This window comes from Wyeomyia smithii, chromosome 3 (assembly GCF_029784165.1).
Source record: "Wyeomyia smithii strain HCP4-BCI-WySm-NY-G18 chromosome 3, ASM2978416v1, whole genome shotgun sequence".
NCBI classification, from domain to species: domain Eukaryota; kingdom Metazoa; phylum Arthropoda; class Insecta; order Diptera; family Culicidae; genus Wyeomyia; species Wyeomyia smithii.
The window spans coordinates 2417267-2430289 of record NC_073696.1 but is presented as its reverse complement, the minus strand read 5'-3'; the positions used below and the strand labels follow the sequence as shown (position 1 = coordinate 2430289).

General features: G+C 41.9%; 1 protein-coding gene across 8 annotated transcripts in view; it reads right to left on the bottom strand.

The window, feature by feature from the left end:
• The window catches only part of LOC129732609 (uncharacterized), a 283879-nt gene that overhangs the window by 24656 nt on the left and 246200 nt on the right, over window positions 1-13023 (bottom strand). For 7 of the 8 annotated variants that reach the window (XM_055693610.1, XM_055693614.1, XM_055693618.1 and 4 more), the window contains 8 exons: window positions 4079-4974; window positions 3744-4010; window positions 3323-3680; window positions 3028-3257; window positions 2802-2969; window positions 2535-2743; window positions 2301-2464; window positions 2065-2200 (listed from right to left, as the gene is read on the bottom strand). In XM_055693610.1, the coding sequence (XP_055549585.1) occupies window positions 2065-2200; window positions 2301-2464; window positions 2535-2743; window positions 2802-2969; window positions 3028-3257; window positions 3323-3680; window positions 3744-4010; window positions 4079-4974 (2428 nt within the window). The remainder of the gene's footprint in view (window positions 1-2064; window positions 2201-2300; window positions 2465-2534; window positions 2744-2801; window positions 2970-3027; window positions 3258-3322; window positions 3681-3743; window positions 4011-4078; window positions 4975-13023) is intronic. The other variant, XM_055693612.1, reaches the window with a different exon arrangement.

Sequence of the window (13023 nt, the reverse complement as noted above, 5' to 3'; positions counted from 1 at the left end):
TTATGCTCCTCTTCGTGCTCGTACAAACCGGACTCGGGGTGAGAACCAATTTTGCAGGGTAATTGTCCGTTGTTCTCGTCACGTGCCTGGCCCAACGTATCCGTCTAGATCTGGTCAATTTCTGGATGCTGGGTTCACAGTAGAGTTGCGCGAGCTCATGGTTCATTCTCCGTCTCCACACTCCGTTCTCTTGAGCACCGCCAAAGATGGTTCTTAGCATCCGTCGTTCGAAAACTCCGAGCGTTCGCAGGTCCTCTTCAAGCATCGTCCACGTCTCATACCCTTAGATAACAACCGGTCTAATAAGCGTTTTGTACAAGGTCACTTTGCGCGGGAACTTAGAAGTTTCGACCGTAATTTCTTTGTGGAGCCCATAGTAGGCACGACTCCCGCTGATGATTCGCCTCCTAATCTCACGGCTGGTATCGTTGTTCTCAGTTACCATTGAGCCAAGGTACACTACCTAGGCGTGCCCTGTCCCGCTGGCATGTACTTCGTTTTTGGCGTATTTATCTTCAGTCCAATCTTCTCTGCTTCACATTTTAGTCTGGTGTACTGATCTGCCAACGCCTCAAATATTCTGCCGACAATGTCCACGTCATCTCCAAAGCAGATTAATTGACCGGATTTAAAGAAAATCGTGCCCCGTAGGTCTATTCCCGCTCGTCTCACAACACCTTCTAGCGCAGTATTGAACAGCAGGCAGGAAAGACTATCACCTTGTCGAAGTCCCCTGCGGGATCCAAATGGGTCGGATAGACCACCGGAATCCTCATAAACACTGCACATTCTCCATCGTAGCCTTTATCAGTCTGGTAAGCTTCCCGAGGAAGTCGTTTTCGTCGAGAATTCTCCATAGCCTTTCACGATTAATCGTGTCATAAGCGGCTTTGAAGTCGACGAAGAGATGATGCGTAGGGACTCTGTACTCGCGGCATTTCAAGCTAGCCAATCGTAATATAAACTCTAGTTTTATTATTATTCATTTTGCCAATTTAAATACTTCATAATTCTACAAAGTTAATTAACATTTGTATAATACTACTTGAACACATCTGGAGTCAGATTCTAGTCTCCGGACATCACTTCGGTTTCGGAAATACCCACGTTAGTGGTGCTTGGCCTTCTGGACATTGGTGCTTATTACGGGAGTCACTTCACGGTGAAATCAGAGTGAAGGGAACAAAATCCTATTACGGGACTCACGTTAGTGAGAAAAACGTCGCGAAGTGACTTCTGCAGTGGAATTTGGGTTATTATGAGTGTCATATCAGTGAAGTGAGAACGGAAAAAGCGACGATTCGCGTGGAATTATTTCACGACCATTTTGAACGGTGAAATGATTCCACGAAGCTGCCATAAGTCTTAAAGTTGATTGATTGGTGATCTAATGGTAAATATTGGATTTATTCTTCAGTTACGAAGCAAATCAGAGTTTGATCCGTGCCTTAAAGCGGTCAATTTTTCATATTTTTGCCCGATAAAAAAAAATGCAAACTAGTTCTGGAAATTTTCGATACCGAAAAAAACATTTTTTTTGATACCGAATGTCTTAGAAATGCAGAACACGTCAAGATCTGGTGTTATCTAAAAAAACGGGAAAGAACGACTTTCTGGAACTTAGACATTTTTGAGCTGGGAAACAATCTCATTTCACTTGTCCTATTCTTTTCACTTCACTGTCAATCTCACTCCACGGAGGTGATTTTTGTCACCTCACTTGAGGTGGAATCGGGAATAGGTCTAAAAATGTGAAGTGAGCGTGAGAGTGAAATATATTTCATCGTGAAGTGACTCCCGTAATAAGCACCATTATCCCTCTGGACATTATCCGATTCCGAAAATATCTCAGAAATGTGAGTATAAGACAAATTGATTTATTCAAAAGTCAATTTCACCAAAACAATTTCAAATGGTCCTTTTTTGCACCATCGTAATTTTCTACGAATAACTGGCTAGCAAATTTTCTACGAATAGCTGGCTAGCAAATGATCAATTTTCTGGTCGAAACGACAGAGGAAAGCAAGAAATATGACAAAATATTAAATGTGCCAGAGCACTTACCGTTTCTTGTCCATTTCAGTGTCCGCATGGAAATAGTAATGCCTCAGAGTTAGTTCGGGTGGAACGATTTCGAAGGCATACTTTTTGCCCCCGGCAGACGAAGGCTGAACTCTGTAACCTTGCAAGCAAGCCATTCCTGTTGAATTAAAAATATCGAACGAGAAAAAAAAATCAGAACAAAAAAGAAAGATTACAATTCAGTGTTCTAGGCAAAAATTGCCTCGAAAATCTCTCACCGAATGCGTTCTTGCTACTAGCATCGTGATAGAAGTATAACACAGCATCCTTCAACACGCAGTACCGCTTTGTCCAGGATCGCCACTTACTCCCGAGCTTGGTGAGGAGTCCAACGCAATCCGGCTTATGAATCGCACTTACTGGCAGTCGTAAATTGCGCGCACTGTGAATGAAATCAGATAGCGATCGAATCAATTTCCCTAACTCTAAACCTCTAGTCAATTCGGAATTACCTAATCTCCAGCCAGGGGTCGCCCTGCTGGGCAGCGTGACTAATTATGGCAATCCATCTGTTAGCAGCTTCGTCGGTGTCTCCCGCCAGTTGAACCTTGTTTCCTTCTTCGGTGTTCACAGTAAACCCAAACGGACGCCCGGTAGCGTCCATGGAAAGTCGTTCCACCTTATGGTTTGTCAAAATAATAGCACCAATTGGTTGGTTATCCTAATGATGGGAAAAAAAAATTTTGATTCTATTCACTGTTTCTGGGTCGGAAACTTACCAACTCAGACTTATAGTAATACAAACAGTGGTCTGGCCGTAGCGAGAACCACCGTCGAACCCATTTGTTCGGTGTTGTGTTGGAGAAGCGCCACAGGAAGCCGGAGTAAATGGCGGGATTCGCCGTGGTGTCCTCCAGTGGCGAAAGAACCCCAATCGTACGAGCAACCTAGAAGAATTTTGAGAACCAAACTAGGAAATAATATTCAACGTGAACAATTCTCTACCTCCAGTTCCAAGGTGTCACTTCCAGCGTGAGCAATTTTCACCACCTCCGAGTGGCTCTTATCGATCACCGATATCCCGTTAACGGAGAGAACAATATCACCCACCTCCAGGCCGGAGGTCTCCGCCGGAGTGTCCGGCTCGATTGCAGATACCACCACCGGTTTCGATCCATGTATTCTAAAACCAAACTCCCCGGACTCTCGGCAAACCACAACCGTTTTGTCTATTTCTGTTGATTAGGAAAGCCTCATTTACAAACTTCGGAAATTTAACAAAAAATTAAAACACTCTCACCAAAACTATTCGTATTCTGGCGTCGGTACATCTCCACACAGGACTTCCGGTGCACCAGACGGTGCGTGATGGCTTGATACTTCTTGCGGAAATCCTTCTCAGATTCAGTGGACCCACGTCGCTCGGCCAAATCCCGCGGTGGCTTATCGAAACTGCCCTCGCCGGCCAAATCGTGTCTCCGCCAGACGTCCCGATCGGCAATGCAGATCCATACTCCCGCCCGATAATTACCATGATAGATACCTTGCTCTGGTTCGGCCTGATGATCACCGTGAGGAGCTACAGGCGCGACACAAGGTGACGATCCTGCGGGTCGCAAATTGTTCGGCTCTGTGTCATCTTTGCCGCGTTCTTCACTCTGCGGAACATTGTGTGCTTCTATTTTAAAATGTTTTTATTGTTTCGCGAAAAAAAAACTTACCTTCGCTCGGTACTCCTGCCTTGGTTTGTAGTGACGCCGATCTGCGTGTCGATCTTCGGATCGAAATCGCTTATCCATTTTCTTGTACAGCCGAGTGTGATGCGGCGTTTTAGTACAATCCGGCGAGTCAGCAAACCCTTCCGGAGGCTGAACGATGTCCGGCCTGTCGCCATCGGTAGAGTCGAGCGTAAGAGCCGTCATGGATTCTTCCGATTCGCCTGGGATGCTTACCACCTCGACCTCCTTACCGCAGTGATGACAGTGAATCTTTGCAAAGTAGTCAACATTAGTTCTTGGGAAAGAAAAGGACAAACGATGCGGACTCGTGAACTTACTTGCTGTTCGGACTGGGATAAAGCGTCAGCTTCGCTGTAGAACACTGAATCCGAGCCGGGGGAAACCGAACGGAGCGATTCCGTGGAGATCGCTTTCAGTCGTTTTTCCGGGGATATTTTCTGCTGCTTGCGAGGTGAACTGGCGGACGGAGGACTTTTCAGCTGCGAGTAGAACTGCGAGGGGCTGAGTTTGGGTGCCACAATTTGCGTTGGTAGCATCGAAGCTTGAGGCTTCTCGGGACTTCTGCTGAGAGGAGTTTTGCTACGGCGCAGGGGGGTGCTGATCGGTTCCTCTCCAGTAGCGGATCGCGTTCGGGGTGATTTTCTCGTTTTAGGCCGAAATCGTTTCTGCTTGCTGCTGGGACTGGTGCCATCGAGAATGCTTAGGGCGCTTTTGTCTTCCGGTGACAGTTTCTTAAAACCGGGACTTGGTTGTCTTAATATTGGAGTCGTGTACGTTTTGAGTGAATCTTTATCGAACTCCAGCTTGAAGGTACTTTTTTTCCTTCTGCGTTCTTCTTCGTTCCAGTCGCGTCCCCTCCGCGTTGGCCGCCCCAGAGTTCCTTTGAGGTCTTTTTCGTCGTGCGAAGAGGAGTACCGTTTCTCGCTCCGTTCGTCATCGGAAATTGATTCCGGTTTGACTTTTGGCTTCGCTGGCAGTGCTTTTGGTATCGTGGAACGTGACGGGGAACTTTTCTTGCTTGCCATCTGGAAGCTCCCGCTGGAACTGCTACTAACCGAGTGCGCTGGAGAGGGTCTTGGTAGCGGAGGAATTTGCGGTGGCACCGTCGGTTTCTCCTCGAGCGGTGGGGTGTCTTCGCAGATCGCATCCACCCGGGCGAGACTGTACAGCGAGGAAGCACTCTCGAACGACGAACCTTCCTGAGTTACGTGGGCTGGGGGTAAATTGAGCGAATTTAATTCTGTGCAATTATTCCGAGTAACAGCAAACACTGGGCTTATTTGATCTAAGCGGCTTAAAGTAACACAGCTATTTTATATATTAGCTACAATTTTGAACAATGTTTCTATTCGAATGGTAATTAAGCACAATTGTCCGCTTCCAAGTGACGCAGATAATGATGCTCACTAATAAACAACAGCTTAATTCAATTACAAAACGCCAATCCATTGATATTCAACAGCTAATATGTTGAACAGTTCATTGTGAGAGTGTATCGAATTCACGCGCTTTATAGCAAAAAAAAAAAAAAAAAGGCCCAAAAGCGGATGATAATCTGTACATTTTAGTAATTAACCCAGACCGTGGTACAATAATAACAAACAGGGTCAGGATCCACAACGAGTTTAACGACAATGAGGTATAACAAGCGGGAAAAATCATAATTGATTGGGTAAATGTTGTGGATCGATTGTAATCAGTGTCATCATCAGCAGTTGGTCAGTGGCGCACTCTTCAAGCCGTTAAACCGTGAGAGGCGAGGGTCAACGAAATAATATTTTCTCTATTACGGGCTGATTGGTACCAATTTACACGCGATTAACGTTAACACTATGTTGGTGCAAAGTGTACAGATGATAAATGGAGGACGAACTTTGATGAGTCGAAACAATAATTTGGCTTGGTAAAAATCGGGGTGGCCTGTTGCTACAGTTAAGTAGGGAAAAGAACGCGTTCAATCATGCTATTAGCTGCTCGGACGGTCTTCTTTTTGTTAGGGAATTAGAATTACGTTGTCAATTGATGTAAACTTTTGTTATTTTCAACGCTCTAAGTCACGAAAGCTTGCATAGTAGAATTTTATGGGCGATGTTATCTTAGATCGGTATATATTACATCCCTTCGTGGTTTCTCCTCTAATGCGTTGATGCTTGTACTAGTATAATTTAAGAGGAGCGATTTTTCGACATCCGGATGATCTCGAATAGCTCGGACACTGCGAGTAACATGCTTATACCACCCAACACACAACAAACATTAAGTTTTCTACGAGATGCCGAAATCTAGGATCGCATATTAATTTGTTAGATTAGTAAGAAGTATCCTCATGAAATGTACATATTAATTCTACTATCACAGAGTGTCCAATGACCACAGGGTTAAAAATACTCTTTAATAAAAGCAATATCTATCTATCTATTGAGAGCAGCCCTGAGATAGATTAAGTGAAACGACCAGGGGTGAAATGCTCATAAAACGAGCCGAAATATTTTCTGCCATTGTGCGAAAATGTGGAGAATATTTTCTGATTTTTTTCAGTTGTATGAGGGTCATTCCATCTCAAGTTCCCGAAGATATGCATCGATCATCTCCGATTGCTACCAAAATTTGTGAGTCGATGTATTTTTGTTCGGAACTTATAAATCTGAAGTTAGGTGTCGATTGGTAGACCCCTCGTTGAATAGGACACCGAGGTACTTTTGTATTTTAGGAGAAAAAAATATATAAAATTTTCTTGAAACGCTCAATCAACTCAAATTAATTTCTAATACACATAATGATTGATTGCCAAACCACTGGGCATAAACCATGATTCAGGTAAGAGGAACAACATTTTTTTTCTCATTTCTTGGCCGCGCTTCCACTACTTTCCATGTGAATTATTGTTGAGGTTTACAAGATGTTGTACATATTCGAAACAGGAAGATGTTCGAGCAGTTTAGTTAGAACTGTATATTTTTGTTTGCGTGTTTGTTGTTGAGCAAGAGAACGCAAAAAAATAACAATAATCAGTTGTCACCCGTTTTCTATTTACAGATTATAACTGTAGAATAAACATATAAAAGAACGTTCGAACGAGTCAAACGACGGGTAACATAACTGAGCTCACATTGTCTTAACAACAAACTCATCTCGTGAAAACGTTCTGTGCTCTTGAACGAAGAGGTTTTTGACAATTTTCTTTCAAGGGAAATTGGGTATCATTCGATTATTTTTAATTTGGAAAAATTTGATTAAAATGAAAACAGAGACTAAAAAACTTACTAAAATTATTGGAAAAGTCCTACATACGCGTTTTTAATACGTAACAAACTTGAAAAATTGGTTAGGGTCACCTTCTTTCTGTCTTTCTGGACATATTCTTACAAAGAAAAATTGCAAAACGTTGGATTCTGTGGTTCATTTTGTAATTCATTATTAAACATGTCAGGAAAAGAATTACAATGATAATTGCAAATTCAGTTTGAAACCACATAAAAACAACACAATAGACTTCGCGATTCACTGAAAAAATGACGTTTAGCAAGTAACCAAATGGCTAAAATCAAACACGATGCGATAGATCTGTACAAAATTACTGACATGTCTAGACATGTTCAGCAATGCCGTGCAGTGCTGCGGTTCATCGACTTGTCCGTCTGCTCGAATGATTGCCTGGTCAGCCTTGCTGCGCTAAAACCAGCTTCTGCTCTGCCAGCTGCGGGTCGAGACACTTTCCAGTAAGAGACAACCGTCGTCTTGCTTCAGTAATCGGGTATACAATACAATGAAGACTAAATTTCTGCATGCTAGATTTTATACGTGACTAGTGAGAGTTTAACCTCCGGTAGGTGAGTCTTTGTGGATTAGAGCGAGTAAAACAACAAATCGGTTTAAATTTCGATAAATCGATTGCATCACGCGTCGGCTCAGCTGTGGAAGAATGTTCGAAATATGCGTTCAACAAGGCACTACATTTTTCAGTAGTTCAATAGTAAACATCACAAAATCATCAACATTTGGTGGATGCATGGCTAATTTTCTAATCGATTGTTGTAAGAATGAAGTAAATCCATTCGGAACTGATTGAGCATTTAAAAGTGGACAATACTCGTGACGCTCTCGATATTTTCGGTGTTTTAATTTATACCTTTATATGTGCTGCAGTAAGACTTAATTCTACGTCGAAATTATTAAAAACATATTGCGTTCGAAAGCAACTGTTTTGAGAAACCGCATAAAAAAGGCGTAGACTCCAAAGTTCACTTAATAGAACGTTATTTAAGATATAAATCAAATTCTTTTATTTTTTGAAACTGCAAATTCAGCATTCTTCCTCAAAACACCTGCAGTGATAAATGATTCCATTTTTACATTTTTACGAACAAGAGCCCAAAGTCCCAAATCCACACTCCAGAGTCCAGAGTCTAGAATCCGAAGATTAGTGTCCAGAGAAAAAAGTCCAACGAACCATGATTCAAAAGTCTAACGAGTCAAGAGCCCAAAGTCCAGAGTGCAGACTCCAGCGTCAAGAGCCTAGAGTCCAAAATCTAAAGTCTACAGTCCCGAAGCAAAAGTCTAACGGGTCAAGAGTCCAGACTCCAGAGCCCAGGGCTCAGAATCCAAAGTTCAGAACCCAGGGTTCAGAGTCCATAGTCCAGAGGCAAGAGTCTAGCGAGCCAAGAGTCCAGAGTCCGGATTCCAGAGACCAGAGATTAAAGTCTAGCGAGTCAAGAGCCCAGACTCCAGATTGCAGAGGCGAGAGTCTAGCGAGTCAATAGCTCATAGGCTGGCGAGTCAAGATTCCAGAGTCGAGAATCCAGAGCCCAGAATCCATAATCCGGAGTCCAGAGTCTAGAGCCCAGGGTCTAGAGTCTAAAGTCCAGAGTCCAGAGTCCAAAGTCAAGAGTCGAGAGTCAAGAGTCAAAAGTCAAATGTCAAGAGTCAAGAGTCAAGAGTCAAGAGTCAACAGTCAAGAGTCAAGAGTCAAGAGACAAGAGTCAAGAATCAAGAGGAAAAAGGCTAGCGAGTCAAGAGCTCAGAGTTCAGAGTTTAGAGTCCAGAATCCAGGATCCGGATCCAGACTCAAGAGTCTGGTGCCCAGTGTCCAGAACCCGGAGTCCAGAGTCTAGAGTCCAAAGTCAAGAGTCAAGAGTCAAGAATCAAGCGTCAATAGTCAAGAGAAAAATGTCTAGCGAGTTAAGAGCTCAGAGTTCAGAGTTTAGAGTCCAGAATCCAGAACCCAGGGCCCAGAGCTCGTAGTTTAGAGTCTACAGTCCAAAACCCAGACTCCAGAGCCCAAAGGCAAGAGTCCAACGAGGTAAGACTTTAGAGACTGGCGAATTAAGAGTCCAGAACCCAGAGTCTATACTCCAGAGTCCAGAGCCAAGAGCCCAGGGCCCAGAGTCAAGAGTTCAGAGGCTAGCGAGTCCAGAAGCAAAAGGCTAACGAGTCATGAGGGCAAAAACCTAGCGCGTCATAAGTCCAGACTTCATAGCCCAGACTCCAGAACCCAGAGTTCAAAATCCAGAGTCCAGAGGCAAAAGTTTAGCGGGTGAAGAGTCCAGACTCGAAAGACCACAATCCGCAGGCAAGAGTGTACCATGTTAAGAGTACAGAGACTGGCGAGTCAAGATTCTAGAGTCGAGATTCCAGAGCCCAAAACCCAGAGTTCAGAGTCAAGAGTCCGAAGTCTAGAGACTAGAGTCAAAGCCCAGAGTCTGGAGCCTAGAGTCCAGAATCCAGAGTCTAGAGTCAAGAGTCAAGAGTCACGAATCGAGAGTTAAGAGTCAATAGTCAAGAGACAAGAGTCAAGAGTCAAGAGTCAAGAGTCAAGAGTCAAGAGTCAAGAGTCAAGAGTCAAAAGTCAAGAAGCAAGAGTCAAGAGTCAAGAGTCAAGAGTCAAGAGTCAAGAGTCAAGAGTCAAGAGTCAAGAGTCAAGAGGAAAGAGTAAAGAGTAAAGAGTAAAGAGTAAAGAGTCAAGAGTCAAGAGTCAAGCGTCAAGAGTCAAGAGTCAGGAGTCAAGAGTCAAGAGTTAAGAGTCAAGAGTCAAGAGTCAAGAGTCAAGAGCCAAGAGTCAAGAATCAAGAATCAAGAATCTAGAGTCAAGAGATAAGAGTTAAGAGTCAAGAGTCCAGTGTCAAGAGTCCAGTGTCCAGAGTCTAGAGTCCAGGGGGAAAAGTCTAACGAGTCAAAATCAAAAAATCTAGCGAGTCAAGAACACAGAGTTCAGCGTTCAGAGTTCAGACCCCAGAGCCCAGAGCCCAGAGCCCAGAGCCCAGGACCCAAAGTCCAAAGTCTAGCATCTACAGTCCAGAGCCCATACTCCAGAGTCAAGAGTCTGGAGCCCAGGGCCAAAATCTGTAGTCAAAAATCCGGAGTCCAAAGTCCAGAGCCCAGAGTCACCATGTAAAGTCAAGAGTCGAAAGTCAAGAGTCAAGAGTCAAGAGTTTTGTTGAATTGACACGGATACGTTTTCATTTTTTTAAAGGACTTTAAGCTAACCTTAAAATTATAACCAACTCACAGTGTCCAAACACCAAAATTCCTCACGGCGTGTAAAAAGAACAACTTTATTTAAAAAAAATGGATATCGCCAAAATCTTCACCATTTGAAAATATAGCTTTTTACCTTTCATTTGGGACCCTCCGGAAAATCATCCATCGCGGGCTTTCGAACAACTTTTTTTTTCTTCAAAACGTATTCTGACAGCAAAGCGTTTAAATGCCGAGAGGTTGGTACGGTGCTACAAATGAAAATAAAAATGCAAAAAAGTCGAGTGCAACTTTTGCTCATACTAGATTTTTTTCAAACACTCCTAAAATTTGAAATTATGATCAAAATGCTGGTTTTTTCACCTCAGCGCATAAAAATTATTTTTAACTCATTTGTTTTCCAACCGATTTTGAATGTTTTAGGCGTTTTGGGAAGAAGAAAAATCGAGCTTTCAAAATATATAGAAGTTTGTACCAACTTTATTAAAATATGTGAGTTATACGAGCGTAAATCTAATGTTTTAAACTTTTCCACGCAAATTTTCAACTTCACAAGAAATTTGTCAGTTATTTTTGTAAGAAAAGTACTACAAGTACACAAACACTTTGAAACTATATTCAGTTACGAATAAAATAGAAGCTGTTCTATGTGAATCGGCTGATATTTCGCTGAGTTAGAAACATTAAGAAAATCAGAATTTTTCACTCTCACTCATTTTCGGCTGTTTTCAAGACACCGGAAGTCGCCATCTTAGATTTCGGAATGGTATTTGGAGATATGCCAGAAGAAGGAAGGGTGTCGAAACATTATGGACATATTTGTTACACCTAAAAATATTCACTTGCCAAATTTGGTTGTATTTGGTTGATTGGTTCTCGACCTGTGCAAAATTTGAGTTTCATTTGTATGGGACCCCACCCTCATAGAAGAGGGAGGGGAGTCAAACCATTATGGACATATTTGTTACCTCTAAAAACATTTACATACCAAATTTGGTTGATTGATTCTCGAGCTGTGCGAAATTCGTATTTCATTTGTATGGGACCCCTCTTTTGTAGAAGAGGGAGGGGTGTCAATCCATTATGGATATATTTGTTACCCCTAAAAACATCCACCTACCAAATTTGGTTCTGTTTGCTTGGTTAGTTCTCGAAATGCGGAGGAGTTTGTGTTTCATTTGTATGGAACCCCTCCCTTCCAGAAGAGGGTGGGGTGTCGAACCAATATGGACATATTTGTTTCTCCTAAAAACATCCACATGCCAAATTTATCTTAATAAAAATTGGGATCATTTTGTATTCTTTGCTTTTTCTGGCCTTGAGATGCGTTTTCTTGGCAAAACTGATCCTAATTTTGGATCATTTCCATTTTTTGGCTTTTTTTTTATATGCGACTCTGAGTTCAATTTGAGATCACTTTCTACCATGACCGGTTCTGGGCTTCGATGGAGTTTTTCAGAGATTCTGAGCGCAATTTGGGATTTCTTTATATTATGACCTTCAGGAGCGTTTTTTGGCGGTTCTAAGCCCAATATGGGACCAACTTATGCTTCTTATGACATTTAGAAGAATTTTTCAGCAATTCTGATCTGAATTTGTAATTATTTTGAGAATTCCTGACCTTGAGGAAGGTTTTCAGAGTTTCTAGAGCAACTTTTTTATATGTCTCGAAAGAACGTTTTTTTACGCTTGTGCGTAAAGGTTTCTGACAATTAATCAAAAAAAAAAAAAAGGCGAGGGCCTTCAGAAGAGTTTTCCGTTGATTCTGAGCGCAATTTGGAATAATTTTCTATCTTGGCCTATTCTGGCATTTCAAACGGTTATTTTTGTATCATTCTAAATTTTGACTCTTTCTAGCTTTTAGAAGCATTTCTGAAGGTTCTGAACTCAATTTGGAATAACCTTTAATCCTGGATTTTTCTAGCCTTCAGAAGAGTTTTCAGAGTTTCTTGAGCTCAATTTGGGATAATTTTTTTTTTTACTTTTTCTGACCTTCAAAACCGTTTTTTTTGGCGATTCGAAGCTTAATCAGAAATCGTTTTCTATTTTGGCAAAACAATTTTCCGCGAAGGTTGAATTGATATAATTTTACATACGCATCTGATTTTTTTTGTGGAATCTGAAAAACCCTATGGAAATGAACGAGAAGTCACTTAAGAGCTAAAATTTTTTTTTTTTTTGAAAAGTACTACAAACGTGTTTAACAACCTTGAAAAAAAATTAGAAAATTGAATGAAAATGTTGTTGAAAAGATAACCGCATTAAAAAATTTAGATGTAACCTACAGTCGCTTTTTATGAGAGAGAAACGTGTCGTGTGAAGAAACGTGTAAATTCCGAAGTCTGCGAAAACTTTATTTGTGAAAATTTCTAATTGTAGACTTACGTTAAAAAAAATACCAATAAACATCTTCAACACTCGACTTCTGCGGGAAGCAACTAACAGGGCCGGCGTCACATTATTTTCCCGAGTGGGTAGTAAGCAATGGAGGGAGTTAATTCCGTGTGGGTAAGTACCCACAGACACATTTTCCGAATGGGTACTACTACCCACACTACCCACATGAACCGCCGGCCCTGGCAACTAATTTCTACATTCAATATATTTTACTATCGACTCAACATTTCAACGGAATAAAATATTTCCCACGTTCGATATAACGTTAGAAAAAAACTCAACGAGTGTAAACTGCAAAATTTCTATGAGCTATGGAATCTTATATCCATGAAAATCGCACATTTCTTCGACGCCTCAACGTTAAAGCGGTAAAGTGCAGGATTTTCAGTCA